This window comes from Camelina sativa, chromosome 12 (assembly GCF_030686135.1).
Source record: "Camelina sativa cultivar CO46 ecotype springtype chromosome 12, ASM3068613v1".
Classification (NCBI taxonomy): domain Eukaryota; kingdom Viridiplantae; phylum Streptophyta; class Magnoliopsida; order Brassicales; family Brassicaceae; genus Camelina; species Camelina sativa.
The window spans coordinates 34,081,510-34,101,695 of record NC_141891.1 but is presented as its reverse complement, the minus strand read 5'-3'; the positions used below and the strand labels follow the sequence as shown (position 1 = coordinate 34,101,695).

Here is a 20,186-nt window from a genome sequence, read left to right as displayed (position 1 = left end):
TCAGCCTCGGTAATATCCGGCAGATCAAACTCTTCAACCTCGCCCTTCCACTGATTCATCACGGCCACAACCTTGTCCTTAACCCCCTCGTCAAGTAAGGAAATCTGACCCTCGGCGACGAGCGTCTCGAGCATCTGGACGTTCCCAATGGCTTGATTGTATTCAAGGAATTTCTCCTGCGACGCTTCAACCGCATTGGCGAAACTTTTATGCTTGGATAAGAGCCTCTGCACACGACCAGCCACCTCGTGAAAAGCGTTGATTCGCTCGTGGTACCCATACTCGTCACGCCGATCCCTAATCCTCCTCGTCTCCGAGTTAAGGGTGAGTTTCAAACCGTTACAGGCAGCTTCAGATTCCTCGAGCTTCGTCGTAAGGGCATCCCGCTCTGTGATCAACCCGCTCCGGTGATGTTCGAGTTTCGCTACCTCGTCGCTAAGTCTCTGGTTGGACCGAACCGCTTCCCCCAATTGAGCCTCGAGGCGTTCGATCCTCTCATCGACGCCCCTGAATGGTCGCCTTCCAAGTCCCGAACAAAAGGCCTGGCCCAGCAAAAGGCCCTAAATAGGCCTCTCAAGGAAAGAGGGGTATTATGGTCTTTTTGCTGGACGAACCGACACGATTTCCTATAAATATGAGCGTACGGTCTTCGGAAAGAGGATCGCGAAAAAGGCAAGAGAATTCGTACAGCAGTTGCAAACCCCCAGCTCGTCCAAGCAGAAGTCAACGACCTCAAAGTCAACATCTTTGGAATCGACGAGTGAACAGCTCGTCCATTATACTCATCTGCCCTTGTAACTCGTTTAAGTCGTGTTGTATCCCGTCTTTTATGCCTCGGCATCAATAAAATAAAAGAGAACTTCGACCTTCCTGTGACCGATACGGACATCAACAGTGTTGTCGGCTAGGTCCCGGTGGCTTCGTTTCTGCCTTCGGCCGGATTGACAATTCTTGGTCGACTTTTGTTGATTACTATTAACGTTTAAATCCATTTTTCTTCTTGTTGGGCCTAAACCGAAGCCAATTTCATCGGTTGTAATGTTTTTTTTTTTTTTTTAATATAAAAAACAATGTTCGCTACAAGAAGCTTCATGTATAGTTAGATTGAGAGTATGAAAAAGCCAATTTTCCGACCAAATTGACTAGTGTGTCTAGTACACATTCACCTTTACTCAAACTGTCCTGTTTTACCCAACATTAACCGGTAACTTAAATGAACCGAAGATTTTGTTCCCGGTTGGGTAGATGGAAGACAGAACTTGGTTGTGGTTTCAGATGAAGAGGAAAGAGGAAGTATATTACAATATTTTCCCAGTAAAAACACATTCAAGACCTTCCAGCCTATATTTCTAACATAGCATCGTTGAAGTTTTCAAGTTCCCTAAATCGTTTTTTGTTTTTCCGACTTATCAACAATGGGATCAAAGCTTTAGTAAGATGTTTATGAAAAAAGTTATGAAAGACTAGAAGAATTTGTTTTCCACCTTAGTAAGCTTAAGATAGCATTTCTACTTCTAGGAAACATGGCAACAAAGAGCTAAGAGCAAATTGCTAGTGAATAAAAATAAATAAGACAAGCCTCAATAGTAAATGACTCCAAACATTTGAAAAAGTGGAAGAAGAAAACAACAGGTTTTGAAATTGGTTTGGGTTGCGTCTGTTTGGTTTGGAAATGTTTTCAAACCAATTAAAATAAAATCAAACCAAAGTTTGCCAAATTCCAAAGGGGAATTTGGCAAGACTATGAGAAACTTTTGTTCTTCAAGGACTTCATTGTGCACTCCACTCCTTATACAGGTCCCCATTTACCAGGAACTGCACATTGCAATGCTTGTTGTAGAGTTTCATATTCTCCACGATAGCTTCCAGGTCTCTGCCCTTTCTATCAACATTCATATAGATCTTGATATCCATCAAACACAGAAAATAGTTCAAGAAATGATTTATCATGCAACTCTCTTTCATTGTTCCTTGAAACTCTTGGATCTCTAACACCTTTACTGGACAAGATGTGAGTGAACGACCCTTTTCCTTACGAGAAACGCAGTCACAAGCATCCCCACATTTATCTGCGACATGGTGAAAGAGACCCTGAAAACATAAAAGAGAGTATCAGAGATTCTATTCAAAGTGTAAACTCTATCTTTGTATATGTTTGGCAAATGAGTTGTTTTTTATACCTCAAGGACTAGAGTTTCTAAATGTGGACAGTTCCTTATAAGAACTGACATTGCTTGCCATGTATGATTTTCGTCACTCTTAATAGTTAACGACTTCAAGTTGTTGAACAGCGGCAACGAATCACAGCAGAAGGAAAGCACCTAAACACAAGACAAACCACAATTAAACAGTTCACCATTAAATGTTTTAAGACAAAACCTTCACTTCCTCGTTAAAAATGGTGACGAACAAAACAGAACAGAAAAAAGAAGAAAACTGACCTCAAGAGTAACAGCAGACAAGTCCAGATACTGAACATTTCGTATGCCATTCATAAGCTTCCCCACATTTTCAAACCGGAGAACAACATTGTCATCACCTTCATCTAACAAATAATCATTTGGCGCTCTTGCTCGCTTGATCTGATCTTCAGTTACCAAAAGGCTGATTCTAGCCTCAACTAAGTTTTCCATGTTAACTACAGGGTAGTCTTTAGCAACATAATCAGAGTAAGAGAAGTAAACAAGACTAGGTGTATCAAACGAAAAAGTGCCTGAATAATGGTTGGAATTTATCGTTAGTGTCTTGAGGTTTGCATTTGACACGGTGACATCCGTAACGCTCCAGAACCAGAACACATCATCCAGAACCAATTCCTCAAGTGAAGGCAAAGCTCTAAGAAAAAAATCATCAACATAAAACCCAACTGACTTAATCACGAGAGTGTTAAGCATTGGTAAGACTATCCCTTCAGCCAACCAACCAACAGGAGCTGAACAGATAGTATCCGGTTGAACACCAATACAAAGACTATCTAACTTCAGCTTAACTAGATCCCTACTCTCGAAACATTTTGAAGACAGCAGAACGTATTCATCCATACACAAATAGATTAACAGATCAAGTTCACAAACACCGCGCGCCAACACGTTACTTATCCAATCATCGACTCGGTCTGAATCAGAATCACGCATACTTAGACACTTGAGGGAGGCTTTCTTAATGGGAGAATTACCTTGCAATGCCAATACTCTATCAACAAAATCCATGAAACTCTGTTGAATTTCGTAACTTTTATGCTTACCCTCTTCCGGATTGAGAAAGACAGAGTTATCAATGTGAAGATTAGGGACAAATGCAAGAAGGTTGCGCCACCTCTTGGAGAGAACAGATGTCAAAGCAGCCTCCTTTGTGGTAAGGAATGACAAGGTATGACAAAGAATCTCGTCTGGTAGATTGCTAAAAGGATCCATGTTTTCTCTGCACGAAACCAAAGAATGTATATTACCAAAGAGCTCCACTGCAAGATAGAGAGAAACCCTAAGTTAACAAGGCAAATAGAAAGCAAAAAAAAATCAAATTTGTGGAACGACGAAACCGCAAAAAAAAAAAGAAAATGAGTAGACTTTGATACCTACCTTGCAAAAACTGTTGCAAAGGCTTTAATCCAAGACCCACATTTTAGGGTTTTCAGTGAGAAGCAGGAGAGAGACCCAAAGCTTTCAGCGGCCTTCTCAGTTTCGGCAATGCAATTGCAGAGGAGGAAAACGAAATTGAGGGTTTCAAATTGAAGTAGTCTGGTCTGAATATTGGTTCGGTTTTATCCGATTTTTTTAAATCATCGGTTTAGTTTTTGGTAAACCGAGATTGCTTGAGTTTTGGGCTACGAAAGTAGAGGGGTCAAGCGGGCCTAATGGCCAAGCCCAAATAATATCTCAGCAGGACAAGTATATAGACACTAAATATTAGAATCAGCATGACAAGTATATAGACACTAAATATTAGAACCGCAGGATAGACTTGGACATAACTTTTATGTGTGCAAGGGTAGCGGGCGGTCCATCGCAGTCCAGAAGATAAAAATTGTTTGCCGCAGACGGTCCAGATAGATGCGGGCCGGCCTGTTTGACACCTACGAAAGTATTGCTTTAACAGATTCATGCCAACTTAAGAAAGTGATAGGGAGAGAAAGAACATAGCTAAGTATAGGTTGGAATGGTTTCAACGGTTATGACAGCATAGACTGACAAATCCATTTTGTGGATTAGAACACTTTTTATTTACCATTCATTAAGTATAGCCTGGAAATGTAAGTGTTAGAGAGGATATATGAGAATCTTATATTTGTATATATCTCATGATATTCGGCACAAATATGATCTTATCACTTGTAACACTATATATACATAATGAATACACAACTTTACTCTCACGGAGATTCATACAATTTCATGGTATCAGAGCTAAAGCTATTCTCAAAGCTTTAATTGATCCTCCTCCGCTCTCTTCTTTCTCCGTCTGTTTTTTTTTCCCATTTTTTTTCTTTTATTTCCCTTCTTCTTTGTTTATCCTTTCATGAGTGGTGACGATGACTGGCTCCCGCCGTCAGTCCCAACACTGATAAGCCCTTTGGAATCACACAAATTTGAGGCTACATCCTCATCTAGCTTGACCTGAACAAGCTGAATTATGATGTATGACGCGAGCTCTTTGAAACCCATTGCAGTAGTTTTGGTGTCTTGGGACATCTTGATGACTCTTCTGTGCCTACCACTGATGATGAAAAACAGTGAAAAGAACGTGATGGGCTTGTAAAATTGTGGATTTACGGCACGGTCTCGGAACAGCTCCTTGGCACCATCCTCAAAGCTAAATCCAAGGCGCGTGACATATGGCTCACGCTTGAAGACTTGTTCTGTGCTAAAAAAAATAGAAAACTTTTGTAGTACAGACCATTTTTACATAGAAATAGATTTGTAGATACACTCTATTATTCGCCTCAAAAATAGAATATTAATGAAGTATTGGCTACAACATCCATTCGAATCCTTAATATCATCAATATTAATACAAAAATTAAAGAGTTTATCTCTCACTACAACAAAAAGAATAGAAAGAATCTAAAATTACTCGTAAAACTGAAGTATTGTATATAGTACTATCATCTTCATGAGTTATTACGATCTCGCTTAGATATTGTATATGAATTTAGAACTTTAAACTTTAACACAAAAAACATATCTGAAAAGTAGAAACCAATGCCACTTTCTTTTATGTCTGATGTTGTATCACATCTGTTGATTTTGCGCTACGCACAACAGTACAACCTATGTTGTAGCTTATTAAGTTTTGTCATTAGGAATTTAGGAGTATCTGTCTTGCTCTTTACCCTCTTCCGGATACAGAAAAACAGAGTCATCAATATCAAGATTAGGGACAAAGTCTATACACAAAGACCATCCCATAGTTTGTTCACAAATTCGTTTTACCAAATTGCTTCGTTGCAAACTTATGTTATCTATATTAACATTTTTTAAGTATATTTTGTGTTTTACTTTTATAGTTTTACTTATTTAAATCTTTATTTGCAACTTTAATTCCTAAAAAATTGCACAAAACTCAAATAGTAAAATGAAAGAAATCGACCAAAATCATTATAGTTTATTGCCATAAAACTCCACCATATCTATAAGTTTGTTTTAATCTCTCAATATGATACAACCGATTTTCCAAAAAAAAATTCTCTATCATCTCCATAAAATTAACACAATCAATAAAGTTCCTATAATCTCTCTAAGAATCTTGCTTAGATAATTTCCATTATTCTCTTTTATTGTTCACATGAATATTATTATTCTCTATTTTAATTATTTCAAGGAATGAAAATCCACGCACATTAGTCAAAAAAAAATTGGTTAAACGTTACGTGAACCATCTTCCTATTGGTGAATAAAGATTCATAAAGATAAAAATAAAATACTATTATCATTTTAATGTTATTGTGAAAAAAAAATTGTTCTTTTTGGTAAGATTTTTCTGCAAAAAAAAGAAAGAACAAAATCATACACCACCAATAAATATTAAATATCATATTTCCTTAAATATTCAAATAACAATAGTTCTCTCAAATTCAACCCACATTAATTCAAAACAAATATTATTATATTGTAACATCAATACTAAAAATCATAAAAACTCACTATTCAAAAGCAAAATAAAATGTATATAAAAAATAATTGTCTAATGGTGTACCACAGGTTAAATTTTAATTAGTTTGATTATTATAAGACATTGAACTACCGCGTCTATCAAATGTGAGGACAGATTGTGTTGCTCGTTCTTCGAGACCTTTAGTTTCTGAAATTTTCTTTTATAAACTATTACCCTCCGGTTTGGGCAACCAACCTTAAAGTTATATTTTAATTTAATATTTGGTTGACAAAAACAAAAAAAAAGCCATTCAACTAATAACTCACCAAATTATTTGTTTGCTTTTACTAGGTGATTGTCAATACAAATAAATTGTTGTTGTGTATCTTGGCTTTATTATCTGTTTGAGCTACCTACAATTTATTTGCTTCTACAAAGTCCAAATATTAAACTGTTAAACATTCATTAATCAATACACTTCACACATATCGCAACTATGTTAATGATTAACTTTAAAAATCAAAATCTTATATAAGAAAATAATATTTACTCATATCTATCTAACTCATATATTTTAATCAATGATATTGTAGCCGAGAAAAAAAGGTTAACAGTTGAGTGTATCTCAAGCATTATTTTGTACTTTGCTGAGTTGTTGTTGCTAAATCTAAAATAAATAAATAAAAAAGATAAAGAGAACAGAAACAAAAAAAATAGACAAGAAGCTAAAAAATACCCTAATCCGGTGATGTGCCTAGTTCCCGACGATCTAGTAGAAGAAATCTTTGGAAATTGCATGTTTGATGTTTTCCCTGGATGTTGGACGATGGGATTCGGTAGGGACAAAATTAATGGGACTTATAAAGTAGTAAGGATGTTGTTTGAGTATTGCAATAACCAGAGCCGTTATTGTGAGATTCTTGATGTTAACATTGGTGAATGGCGGAAACTGACTCCGCCTCCTTACTATGTGGGGGATAGAAGGAAGTCTACGTGTGTTAATGGGTCCATCTACTGGTTAGAAGTAATGTGTGGTTGCAAGATACTAGCTTTTGATCTTCACACGGAAGAGTTTCGTGATGTTCCAACACCGCCTCTATCTGAAATATACGGAAGGTCAGGCCAAGTAGCGAACCTTAAAGATCGACTAGTCTTAGTCATAACCTATATGAAGAATACTCATTGGAATGTTAAGATATGGAGCATGGATCCTCACTTACTCTATACGTTTATTCTCTATAAATATGCTCCCATCTTATTTGGGCATTTTCTAATTGTGTTGTTGGACAAGTCCAGTCGCGGTTTCTAAGCGAGGAAATCATCTTTTCCATGACAATGAGAAGAGGCTGTTCAAATATTATCGGGAGACTAACAAGGTACGTATCGTCGATATTTCTCCTTCTGTTGAGAATTTGCTCCCACTTGGACGTTCGGATTCTACTCACAAAATCAAGACATGAATTTCAGCATCTAGATCACATGCCGAGCTTTCAGATATCCAATTTTCTAGGACGGCTCGAATACCCAAATATTTTGCTTACCACCGCTGTTGTGGCTCTTGTTGTGTCTGTTGTCTTGTACTAATTTCCTTAGAGAAGGATTTCAGTATCTAGATCACTTGATATCTTTGGATACTTTATTGTCTACGTTAATCCTAAAACAAACGAAAAAGAGTTCACTTAATATTTTTACCGATAGGAACATATATTCTAACCGATGTTGGTTAAAACTCTCGTTCTCGACTCAGAATTTAGTGTTCATAAGTTTGATTTTCTTCTTCATGCTTTGCCAGGAATTAGACTTGGTTGATATACACTTGAAAGGTTGGCTTGTGAATGTAGTCCAAATTCCAGTATGATGGCATGAAATCCACCACTGCCCTAGCAAGGCGCAGAGTTGTCACTCTCATAGAGAAAATTAGGATTTGAAAAATTCAAATCACACAAACGTACGGTAAGTAAGGTAGCTCATTGACTTTTTCGTTTGTAGTAAAGACGCCAACAAAGAACAACTCAAACAAATTAAGGGCAAAATAAATGACGATCGCCTTGGTTTGAAACAGTTTTCAAGCCAATGAAATAAAAAATAAACCAAAATCAAATTCCATGGGAACTTAACTTTAATTTGGCAGAAATATGAGCAACTTAGGCTTCATTATGGAGTCCACCACTTCTTATACAAGTTACCACTCACAAGGAGCTGGACATTGCAACCCGATGACATATTATTATAGTTTTCCATCATCATCTTTGCAATACCTTCAGACGCTTCAGGGACTCTGAGCTGTCTAGGACCATCCTCTTCCATATAGATCTTTATCTCCTTCAAACACGGAAAATAGTCCAAGAAATGTTTTATCATGTGGATCTCTTTGGTGTTTTTTTTTTTTTGGTATAAGTGGATCTCTTTGGTTGTTCCATGAAACCCTTTAATCTCTAAAACTTTTACTGGACAAGATGTGAGTGAACGACCCTTTTCCTCTCGAGAAACGCAGTCACAAGCATCCCCGCATTTATCTGTGTCATGGTGTAATAGACCCTGAAAACATTAAGGAGACAATACAGGAGTCAAAGTATGAACTCTATCTTGTACATGTGTTTGGAAAATGAGTTGTTTATATATATATACCTCAAGGACTAGAGTTTCTAAATGCGGACAGTTCCTTAGAAGAGCTGGCATTGCTTGCCATCCTCGATTGTCTTTGCTCATAATAGTTAATGATTTGAGGTTGTTGAAAACTGGCAATGATTCACAGCATACAGAAAGCACCTGATAACAAGACAAGCCACAGTTAGAACAAAGCCATGCTCCATGAATTAAGACGAAGTGATGGTCTTCTTTTTTTTCTGAAAGAAAAATATCACAATATATCAAAGAAGAAGACTGACCTCAAGAGTATCAGGAGACAGAACTAGGCACCGAACATTTCGAATGCCATTCATAAGGTTCCCCACATTTGAAAATTGGTTGATAACATTGTCCTCTTCATCCTCAAACCAAATATTGTGTAGCAATCTTGCTCGCCAAATATCTCCTCCATGTACCAAAACGCTGATTCGAGCCTCAAACAAGTTTTCCATTTTAGCTACGGAATAATCTTCTGCGGCATAACTAGAGTAACAGAAGTACGCAAGGCTAGGTGTATCAAATGAATAAGTAACTAAACTACCGCAGTAGTTTCTTGTTAAATTCTTGAGGCTTGCACTTGATAGAGTCACATTAACATCCAAATCATCCAAATCTTTCCAGTCTATATCATCTAGGACTAATTCCTCAAGCGCAGGCAAAGCATGAAGAAGAATGTCAAACTTATCAACAGATACCGAAACTAAATGTAGAATGAGAGTCTTGAGCGTCGGTAAGAAAATGCTCCCTTCCACCAAACGAATATCAAATCCATACCTTAATGTTAGCTTAACTAGTTTCTTGTTCTGGAAAACTTTCGGAAACATATGATTTCTATCTGCTGATGGCGTATCATCAAAGATCAACAGAACAATCTCCGAAACACCACGGACCATCACATTTTGTATCCAACTATTCACATGATCTACATCAATACCGCCCATACCCTCGAGGTAGAATTTCTTAATGGGAGAATTATCCTGCAATGCCAAAACTCTATCCACAAATTCCATGAAGCTCTGTCGAAAATCACAGTCATCAATGTGAAGATTAGGGACAAATGCAAACAGATTTCGCCATCTCTTGGAGAGAACAGATGTCAAAGCAGCCTCCTTTGTGGTAAGGAATGACAATATATGACAAAGAATCTCTTCTGGTAGGTTGTTTAAGAGATCCATTTTTTCTGCACCAAAACGAAGAGAGTATATATATTTACAAAACAGTTCGCATGCACTACAAAACGGAGAAAGGGTTTGATCTTTCAATTCATGTAAAATCCAAAAGAAACACGTTAAACTGGTAACATAGCCATCTTATGGAATCGAACATGAACTTTCGGAAAGAAAATTTAAAGCTCACAAAGCAAATAGGAATCTTATGGACTAAGGAACCCTAGAAAAAAAGGAGTAAACCTCGAAACCTACCTTGTTACAAAAACTCAATCCACGCCCTAATTTTTTAGGGGCTTTAGTGAAAAAGAGAGATGAGATTTGCTTAATCGCTTGTTTCTTTGGAACCCATGCACAAGCGAAGAAGTTACGAAGAAAGACTCAAGCTTTCAGGTTTCAACAAGACACATATGCAAACAAAAAAAAAATCGGAGCAGCTTGAGCGTTTGTGCTACGAAAGTAATGAATTGCTTACACAGAATTAGGCCCAAACTTTAAAAAATAACAAAACTAGACGTATTGTTGACCAAAGAACCAAGCAAAATAGTTATATTAACATTTTGTTAAGTACATGTACTTTTTACTTATAAATTTTATAAAATTATTTACAAAATTAATCCTTAAAATATTGCATAAAAAACAATAAGTAATACTCTATATGACAAACAAAATTGATTACTGATAATCAATACAATAAAAACACAATGTGTTGCTTTCCTTGCTTGACACATCAGCATCTGTATTGAAGCAGGTGTTGACACCTCAGTAAAAATCAACAACCTATCAAATTAATTATAACAATTAATACAAATAAGCTCAATTTTGATTACCAGTCATGTTCAAATTATCTAACCTTCCCATTCTCCTTCTCTGCTTCACCATGTCTCGAGGACTCAGCCGTCACTATAAAAAAGAAACATAAACGGGGAAGAGAGTATTATCAGCAAATCTTCACGCTGCGACAAGATTCGGTGAGGTAGCGGTCGTTCAATATATAGTCCGCTCTAATCTGTTGGCTTTTAATTCTAGAGAGGAAACTCACGGTTTGAGGGTCGCCATCCGATCATTTTTGCTAAGAGCAAAGTAGGAGCCATTTGGAAAGTAAGGTGATTGGTTTCCTCTTCCCCTTTCCCTCTGTTTTTCTTTTTATTGTCCACGTTTGTCGATAAACCAAGGACAGTTAACTAATTTATTATGTTACAAGCATCAGATTTTGTACCCACCCCCTCTAAAATTAGTTTAGGTATGAAGTTATCTCTGTTTTTTTGTCTAAAAAAACGGAAAAATTGTTGGCACATAATGTATGAGGAAGCTAGCGAAGTAGCGAATGATGCAGTCGGGAGCATGAGAACGGTTGCTTCATTTTGTGCAGAGTAGAAAATTTTGAAAATGTATAAGAAGAAATGTGAAGGTCCTACGAGAAAAACAGGAATATGTCAAGGCATAGTCAGTGGTATCGTTTTCAGAGTTTCTTTCCTTTTCCTCTTCTCTTCTTATGCTACCAGTTTCTATGCCGATGCAAGGCTTGTCAAAGACGGAAAAACAACCTTTGATTCAGTTTTCAGGGTAAAAAGCAACAAATGTGTTTCAGAAACTCATGATTCCTGTTTTTCTGTGCCCCTTTCTAAAGACTGTTATGTTTCAAAACATGTTTCTTTGCTTTGACAATGGTAGCAATCTCTCAGTCAAGTTCATTGTCTCCTGATTCCAGCAAAGCTAGCAATGCGGCTGCATCGATCTTTACAAATATAGACAAGGAATCAAAGATTGATCTAGGTGATGAGTCTGGAAGAGTTCTTGATAATGTTAAAGGAGATATCGAACTTCATCATATCAGTTTCAAATATCATTCAAGAACAGATGTTCAGATCTTCCAAGATCTTTATCTATCTATTTGTGGTGTTGGAAATGTTATATATAGAAGAACTGAAACCGATTGTCAAATAAAATAAAAGTATAACATATGAGTTAGTTTGATATAAATCCAGCTCAGTTCGGTTCAATTAAATTCTAAATTCTCTTATTTTGTTTTTGGTTCTCTGTTTCAGACAATAGCTTTGATTGGAGAGAGCGGAAGTGGGGAATCACAGTGACTATGTTGTTGCAGAGGTTTTACGAGCTTGATTATGGTCAGATCACTTTTGATGGAGTTGAGATCAAGACATTTCAAGTGATATGGTTTAGAAAACAAAGCGGATTGGTGAGTTGAGAATCTGTTTTGTTCAATGAAACGATCAGAGCAAACATTACATATGGTAAAGGAGGAGATGCTACTGAAATCAAATCTTATTTGCAGCTGACCTATCTTACGCTCATGGCTTCATCGTGGCCTACAATAGGTAACTTAAACCGGAATAATCGAACCAAATAAACAGATTGTCTAGCCCTAATTCCTAAGTCCATGGTTTCAGATTAGACTGAAAGATTTACTTACCATTGCAGGTCTATGATACAATGGTTGGTGAAAGAGGAATTCAATTATAAGGTGGGCAAAAAGCATAGAGTAGCCATAGCTAGAGCAATCGATAAAGACCCTAAGGTGCTGCTACTTGATGAAGCCACGAGTGCTCTAGACGCTGAGTCAGAGCGTGTGGTCCAGGATGCATTGGACCGGGTTATGGTTAACCAAACCGCTGTACGTGGTGGTGGTTCATTGGTTATCGACTATCAAGAATACTGATGTAATTTGCAGTGGTTAAGAATGGAGTCATAGTGGAGAGAGGAAGAAAGCATGATACTTTAATTAATATCAAAAAGATGGTGTTTATGCTTCTTTAGTCAGCTTTTAAATCTTCAATCAACAAATAATAACGAAAAAACAAAAAAAATACTATAGAACACAATCAAATATTTTATTAATTATGATTTTTATTTCCAAACAACATAACAATTATCTATTCCAAAAGGTACAAAACAAAAAAGAATTATAAAATAAAAAATTTAAGAACAACTTGCGGCGTAGTGCGGGTACTAACCTAGTATACTTTAAAATTTTGAGAAATCATTTAGGTTCTTAAAATATCTCTACTAATTTGATTTATAATTTACTAAATTTATAATGATTATCATATATTATCAAGATAGTATATGTAATGGTAAACTAAATTACTATACATACATGATTATTTGAATATTCTTTACCTAAATGATAATGTCATACGAGGTAACAACCTACACTATGTGCAAGTAAAACAATTATTAATTAATTTTACTATAATTTATATTTACAAAATTTATTATACTTATCCATAAAAATATTATTACGAATCTTGTGTAGTATATTTTTTTTAGTTTTATTTGAATATGTAAAACTCTCGTTCTTGACTCAGAGTTTAGGATCATAAGTTTGATTTTCTTCCAACTATATTTATAATTGAAAAAAATACAAAATCAAAAGTTAAACACTTATGAAGGTGTTTTATATTTTACTAGATTAGGATCCGCCCGATATGCGGGTTAGATTTTTTAAAATAAAATTAGATTTAAAAGAATATAAAGTAAATATCTTAGTAATCTATCTATAAAAGTAAATGGATACACCGAGGTATCCAATGTGACATTTGGTGTAAAAGGTGCGACTCTGCGGTTGAGACTATTAATCACGTTTTCTTTGAATGTCCTCGCTCGTGTGAAGTTTGGGATTTATCTCCGACTCTGGTCTCGTCAGAGGGTTTTACATATGAGTCAGTGTAATCGAATTTGGATTTTATTTTCTGAAAAGGTGCTTCTCAAAAGGGTGATCACATGATCAACTCCTTCAAATGTTATGGGCAATCTAGAAAGCCAAATTTTTTCAAGGTTTAGAGATTGTGGCAAATGATATAATTGCTAAGGCTTTGGGCGATAAGTTAGCCTGGGAAGAGGCGCTCTCTTTTACGGCGGTCATGTCAGCTCCATCTCCGTCTTTGCATGTCCATGTTTTTCACCTCGTGTTTAAGACGAAGCCTCTCCCCCATGCATTTGGAGTTAGAAGAGTTGTTTGGATCATAAAGTGGATATGTGCTGTAGGAATCACTTGTCAACATTTGAGACTGATTGTGCTGAGTTACTCACTATGGTGCAGTCCAAGATTGCCCGTCTTTCTCTAACCTGCTCGATGAGTTTAACTCGCTGGAGTCTTTCCCACTATTCTTCATCTCCTGGATCCCGCGTGCGGCAAATACGAAGGCGGAGTATCTTGCCTGTGCTTCACGTTCTCTTATCTCTGGAGTTTTTTTTGTAAACCCCTTCCCTCCGGCTTGGGCAACTAACCGAGGAAATTCCTTTTAATTTATTGCTTGGTTGAAAAAAAAAGTAAATAGATACACTTTTAGTTAAAGAAAATAGTTGTATATGAGTTCAAAGTTATTAAAATAAAATAAACTTTAACAAAGAATATATATTTAATTCTTTTCGTAAGTAAAAACAATGTATACCTTACCCCCAAAAAAAAAGTAAAAACAAAGTATAAAAGTAAAGAGATAAACTTTTAGTTATAGAAAATAGTTGTTTTTTGTGCTATAATACACTAATGTATGTCTATTTTACAAATATATTACCACTAAAATGTATTTGTACACACATATATATTTTACTTGTAAAATATACTCTTTAGTCTTTACTACAACCAACAAAAATTAATTATGAACACATTAAATAATCGATTATATATCTCTTTACTTTAATATTTTTATAGTTACAAAAACACATACGTTAATCTTACATACTCATATCTTATATATATTACAATAGCATTCTTTTTGAATAAATTATTTGATTGGTAAAAAAATATGAGACGATTTATTATTATTTTTTCTACTTCAACGATCTTTTTTTTTTTGTAAAGGTGAGTATTTACATTTTTTAAAAACAGTAATTAATTATATAATTTTCACAATCATCTATTTATCTTATAAAAAAAGTAATCATTTTTCTTGCAAAATTAGCAACTTAAAATAAAAATAAATAAACAATATTATAATTTCGAATTTTATGATATATATATATATATATATATATAATTTTTATAATGATTTTATATAAATTTTAAAGCTGTTTAAATTTTATAATTTTCTTATAATTTTCTTACAAAGGTTTTTTTTTTCTTTAAAAGATTTTAAATAAAATTAGATTTTCTTTTCTCTATTTTACTTTTATATAAAATATTTTTATGGTAGGTTTTTTATTTTTACATTTTTATTTTCAAAATTTTTAATAAATTTAGAATTGATACGACATGTGTCAACATCTAAATGATACAATTGACATGTGTAACGATCTTGTTAATGAATAATTTTGACATCAAGCTTTATATAATAAGATTTTGTCCAATGGTAGAACACTAGTGAGGATCAAAAAATTTTAGTTTTTGAAAACTTGTGAAAAATGTTTGGGTTGCATTGACTCTAAAACTTGACACAGGAGTCATCCTCTTGGTTGTAAATCCTCAACATACCTACGATTAGAATCTTGGCTAGCACAGAGTCTGCCTAAACACACCTTGATGATCCAAATTGATTCTGATAAGTGATTGATCGTATAAAGGAACTTTGTTCTTGGCATTTCATCTTCAATTGCTTCTTTAGAGAAAACCTTCATACATTCTGATCAAATCTAGCATCATAGCCAAGACCTATTAACCGGAAATTAAAATGATTAGAATGAGAAAAGCTTTGTCCGACCTAATAATTCAAATATGTCAATTAGTAAATTAAAGAGGATTTCAGTAACCTGTGTGTAAGCAATAGGATCTAGACAAGCCCCTGCAGAAGAGAACCTAGCAGATGGACCTTCTCCCATGGTGAGGACCTTGGACCATACACACGTATCTACAGGTAGAAACAACAAAGAAAAAAAGAAAAACGTAAAAAACAATGTGAATAAGTTTCCTTATAATGGAACCAATACTTGTTTTCTCAAAGCGAAAAACCTAAGAGTACTAAAAAGCTGTATTTGGAAGAGACTATCCATAACCTAAAGAGCTAATCCAAAAGCTGTGTCTTGAAACAAAAAGCTTGAGGATGTCAAAACCATTTGATTGTAGAATGTGTTCATATGATTTGTTTTGTTCATATGATTTGCCAATCAAATGTGTTCATATGATTTGTTTTGAGAATGTGTTCATATGAAACCCATTGGAGAATGTGTTCATATGAAACCCAATTGTGTTCAGGTGCATAGCTAAGTATCTCGTAGAGAGTCCAACGCTAAGAAAGAAGAGTAACAATCATTACATCAGTTTTGGTAAAATCAATCCCATAAAGGAGCAAGCTTTGCAGAAACCTAAAAATCAATCAATCACAAGAGTTAGCGGAACTAAAGCTTACTTGCTTGCGAATAGTCATGATCGATGAATAAAAGCTTCGTAGCCGCAACTGAACCGGCGGCGAGAACTATGGCTGCATTGATTCCTCGACTCATTAACCGATCGTTATCTCTATCTTCTCCATCTCCTTCATCTTCTAGCTCGAAATTAACACATTTCACATCTTCTTTGTAATTAATCGTCTCTGTTACATAAAAACTCCTAATTTTGCTAACATCATATATCCCAATTAAGAGAACCCTAATTTCGATCACATCAATCCCTTTATATGCCTTAAATGTTCTAGGAGGGCTTGACGAGGAAGGTAAAATTCTCTTCTTCTTTTTCTTCTTTAGGATGTGACTATAGCAACGGTACATTGTGTGATCCTTATTCTTGATTATATTTAGAAAAGGGTGTTTCTTGTTAAAAATGCAGGGCATTGGTGTGTTGCTTGATGGTGTGTTTCTTGTTCAATTGTTTATTGTTACTTGGAACTGTGTTTGCATCGATACCAGTCCCAATATACGCAGCACCGGACTCTATCTTCTTCGACCTTGTTGGTTAGACCATCACAAAACTGAATCCACAACAAACTTTTCTTTCAATTTTTCTTTCTACTCATGATTCTTTTCAATTTCATGTTTTACTTGTATTTACAGCTAAGCTTTTGGAAAAAAAAATTAAGAACTTTGAATTAACAACTTCACCATTGGAGGTATATTTTCACTTGTATCTTATGAAAGTTATTACCATTTGTATGTTTTCTACTTAAAATAATGTTAACATATTTTTACAACTTTACTGTTGGAGATGCTCTTAGTACATATAACAATTTGACTTCCGACATGTACGTAAGTGTAAAGACACGTAAGTGTAAATGGCTCCTTTTGGTAGCTGCCGTGGTTTTTGATAAGTTAGGTTTTAGTTATCGGTGGTAGTTAGCTACCCTCTCCTTTAAAGAAAACTCTGCAGGTATGTTGGTGCGGGAATTAACACCCCCAACATACCGATCTAAACCCGTTTAAAGAAACCGGTTATCTAAACCGGGAGCTCGACCTAAATTTGGACTTCATCCCTGAAGGCCCAACAGCACCGAGAAGCCCATCGCTGAGGTGGCGAACCGACATCTTAACTCGCCCTGCGGCCGACCTAACAAGAAAGGAAGGACTTTCCTAATCAGTTCACCTGTAATTAGGAAAGTCAATATATTCGGTAGATCTTTCAATATATTCGGTAGATCCTCGAAAACCTATAAATAGAGGGCAATCCTCTCATTGTCAGAAATTAATACAAAACCCTAATTCCTCTTTGTTCTTGAGCAAAGCCTAACTTGTTTCTCAAGAGATTTCATTTCTTCCTTGCTTACTTACTTTGATCCGAATTCTTTAAGAGATTGTTATTGAATTTGTTTCTCTTCTAAACAAATTCATTGTGTGAAACACCAGTTTCTACAATTGGCGCTAGAAGGAGGGGTCTTAAGTTCTAAAAAAACACTTCTCTTTTAGATCTCGTCACAAATAAGCAAGAGCCAATACCATGTCTTCGATCTCCAACAACGGTGTCACCAACGCAACCGCCCCGCAACAAGATGACCCAGCCATCAGGGCAACCAACTCGCAGGATGTCACCATGAATCCACCTGTTGCCGCGCCCACCACGCGCGTCCACGCACAGACGGGTATTCGCCGCACTTCGGACAACCCGGCAGATGAGTCAGCGGCAACTTCCGATGGAGTGGAAGACGTTGAGATATCTCACCGCGGGGCCCAGAAACCTGACGAAGTTCCACCAGTCGACGGATCTGTCGACAGACAAATTTCGTCCGCGCAAATCGCCCAACCTCCCCAGTTCGTCCCCATGGACGACCTACGTCACATGTTCGGAACGATCTCCAAGGATCTCTTCCAGGCGATCTCCACAACAAATCAACGGTTGGACACGATGGGGCGCAGCGCACCCCCGCCACTTCAACAGAACGAGGCACCGTCACAGGAGGTTCGGAGGAACGATCCTCTAAACCGCCGCCTGTTCAGCGACCCGCCATCTTCGGCTTTCCGGTTCCCAAGCCAGCATGTACCATCGGTACTCGCCTCGGGAGCACAGCCTCGTCTTGGGCAATCTTCCCGAGGAGATCTGGCCGCGCCTTCCTGTCCCGAGCTGGAGGAAATCCACCTCAAGATCAAGGCTATGGGATCCCTCCTCAACTGAGCTGTAAGCTCAGCACCTGAGATCGACAGAATGTTCGAAGCCACACAGCAAACTCCGTTCACCCAGCGCGTCTTGGAAACATACGTTCCAACATGAAGATAAGAGTTCCAACCTACGATGGAACGAAGGATCCAGTGCAGCACTTGACCTCGTTCATGGCTACCGTCTCCAAAGCCAGGTTCACCGAGGAGCAGAAGGACGCCGGCCAGTGCCAACTCTTCGTCGACAGTCTGATAGGAAACGCACTAACATGATTTTCCCGGCTCCCTCCGGACACAATCGACTGTTTCGAACAGCTGTCGACAGCCTTCTTACGGAATTATCGGGTGTTCATAGAATGTAACGTTTCCAGTGTCGAGCTATGGGAGATATTCCAAGAGCCCGGCGAACCCCTGCGGCAGTACCTCACCCAATTCAAGGAAAAGTACGCCACAGTAACAGTCGCTGAGGACGTCGCAATCGCTGCCTTCAAGAAGGGACTCATTCCCGGCTCCAGACTGCACGTAGACCTCAATATCAGGGAAGCCAATGACCTGGACGAAGCCGTTGATCGAGGGTCTCGCGTCGCTTACGTCGAAGAAGACGAGGAGAAACAAGCCACCAAGCTCCCTCCTCCTCGCCCAGCCATGGCTAAAGAAAAGAGTCGGGAAACCTATTAGGAGCCCCGGATGCATCACAACCCGAGGGATCCCAAGCGCGAAATGGTCAACGCAATATCCGAGGATGAAGGACATAATACCGCCTCTTCCGACACACAAGAAGAGCTCTACTGCGATTTCCATATGTTCGGTGGCCATTCAACAGCTGAGTGTAAGCACTTGTCCAATTACTTATTTGAGAAGTACCTATCCGGCGAAATCAAAGCTGTCTATCAACCTAAAGCTTTTCGCGGCGACCGCGGAGGAAGAGGTCGAGGAGGAAGGTTCGGACGATCCAACCCTGGTCGAGGTTAGAAGGGCGCCAACCAATCCAATAGCGCACCAGATACTCCGCAACAGCCACCTCCCGCCGAGCAGCAGAATCCGACGCTAATGGAAGTCCTTCCAACACCATCCAAGCGTCAAAAAGGATAGAAGAGCGAACAAGCGGCGCCTTGGGGTCGTATCTCTATGATCATCGGTCAGACCGATGAATGCTCGGATTCTGTCCGAGCCCTGAAAAAGCGAGTGCGCCAGATTTGTAACGTTCAGGCAATTTCCAAAGAAGAGGCGTTAAGCACGGATCCCATCGCATTCACAGCAGAAGACGCCAAGGGGATCCACCACCCTCACAACGACCCCCTGGTCGTGGAAGTCAGGATGGGCGAGTTTAACGTGGAACGAGTCTTAGTAGACACCGGCAGCACGGTTAACGTCCTGTTCTCACAAACATTGGAGAAAATGGGCATCACACCGGAGCAAATCAAAACAAGAGGCAGAACGCTGACCGGGTACGACGGTGTAGCCAAAACATCGATGGGCAACGTAAAGTTGCAAGTTCATACTGGTGGCGTGACACGCAAAACCAAGTTTGTGGTCATAGACGCCCCACCGATCTACAACGCCATCTTAGGTTCACCCTGGATCTACACTATGCAGGCAGTCCCTTCCACCTATTATCTCTGTTTGAAGTTCCCAACGGTTGCGGGAATTTATACACCGTACGGCGATCAAAAGATGGCCAGGACCTGCTCCATCCTCGAGAAAAAAGCAAAGGCGGAAGGACGATGCATAGCAACTACAGGGCAAGGACCACTTCGGCGGCCCTCTTAAGCCGGAGCGAGATCGCCTGAAGGCCACAGGATACCGAATCATACAAGTCAACATCGA

General features: G+C 37.8%; 2 protein-coding genes and 2 pseudogenes across 6 annotated transcripts; 2 read left to right on the top strand and 2 right to left on the bottom strand.

Moving 5' to 3' along the window:
- Positions 1-1,538: 1,538 nt before the first annotated feature.
- Positions 1,539-3,748, bottom strand: LOC104733009 (F-box/LRR-repeat protein At5g38396). 3 transcript variants are annotated; one of them, XM_010452617.3, is made up of 4 exons: positions 3,579-3,748; positions 2,442-3,460; positions 2,181-2,321; positions 1,539-2,091 (listed from the first exon to the last, which is right to left on the bottom strand). In XM_010452617.3, exons 2-4 carry the CDS (start codon positions 3,411-3,413, stop codon positions 1,771-1,773), a joined length of 1,434 nt encoding a protein of 477 aa, XP_010450919.2. In that variant the 5' UTR covers positions 3,414-3,460; positions 3,579-3,748; the 3' UTR covers positions 1,539-1,770. The 3 variants fall into 3 exon arrangements, with proteins under 3 accessions (XP_010450919.2, XP_087334436.1, XP_087334435.1); XM_087478310.1 differs by having other exon boundaries at positions 2,442-3,420; positions 3,579-3,723; XM_087478309.1 differs by having other exon boundaries at positions 2,442-3,480; positions 3,579-3,693.
- Positions 3,749-6,838: 3,090 nt separating this feature from the next.
- On the top strand, positions 6,839-7,550 carry LOC104734069 (F-box/LRR-repeat protein At2g43260 pseudogene; annotated as a pseudogene).
- Positions 7,551-8,039: 489 nt separating this feature from the next.
- Positions 8,040-10,357, bottom strand: LOC104733010 (putative F-box protein At5g38390). 2 transcript variants are annotated; one of them, XM_087478055.1, is made up of 4 exons: positions 10,140-10,357; positions 8,979-9,898; positions 8,719-8,859; positions 8,040-8,628 (listed from the first exon to the last, which is right to left on the bottom strand). In XM_087478055.1, the coding sequence occupies exons 2-4, from the start codon at positions 9,891-9,893 to the stop codon at positions 8,245-8,247; spliced, it is 1,440 nt and encodes a 479-aa protein (XP_087334181.1). In that variant the 5' UTR covers positions 9,894-9,898; positions 10,140-10,357; the 3' UTR covers positions 8,040-8,244. The 2 variants fall into 2 exon arrangements, with proteins under 2 accessions (XP_087334181.1, XP_019089478.2); XM_019233933.2 differs by lacking the exon at positions 10,140-10,357 and having other exon boundaries at positions 8,979-10,057.
- Positions 10,358-11,463: 1,106 nt separating this feature from the next.
- LOC147933035 (ABC transporter B family member 21-like) lies at positions 11,464-12,307 on the top strand (annotated as a pseudogene). The gene is made up of 2 exons (XR_015574261.1): positions 11,464-11,794; positions 11,933-12,307. The product of XR_015574261.1 is annotated as an ABC transporter B family member 21-like (transcript).
- Positions 12,308-20,186: the final 7,879 nt, after the last annotated feature.

What these genes read in the sequence shown, in the direction of transcription:
- LOC104733009 (XM_010452617.3), bottom strand. Translation starts at nt 3,413, where the DNA reads ATGGATCCTTTTAGCAATCTACCAGACGAGATTCTTTGTCATACCTTG. An exon ending in TGTCTGCTGTTACTCTTGAG is followed by an intron (nt 2,322 to 2,441) that starts GTCAGTTTTCTT and finishes TCTTGTGTTTAG; the next exon opens with GTGCTTTCCTTCTGCTGTGA. An exon ending in TAGAAACTCTAGTCCTTGAG is followed by an intron (nt 2,092 to 2,180) that starts GTATAAAAAACA and finishes TTATGTTTTCAG; the next exon opens with GGTCTCTTTCACCATGTCGC.
- LOC104733010 (XM_087478055.1), bottom strand. Translation starts at nt 9,893, where the DNA reads ATGGATCTCTTAAACAACCTACCAGAAGAGATTCTTTGTCATATATTG. An exon ending in TGTCTCCTGATACTCTTGAG is followed by an intron (nt 8,860 to 8,978) that starts GTCAGTCTTCTT and finishes TCTTGTTATCAG; the next exon opens with GTGCTTTCTGTATGCTGTGA. An exon ending in TAGAAACTCTAGTCCTTGAG is followed by an intron (nt 8,629 to 8,718) that starts GTATATATATAT and finishes TAATGTTTTCAG; the next exon opens with GGTCTATTACACCATGACAC.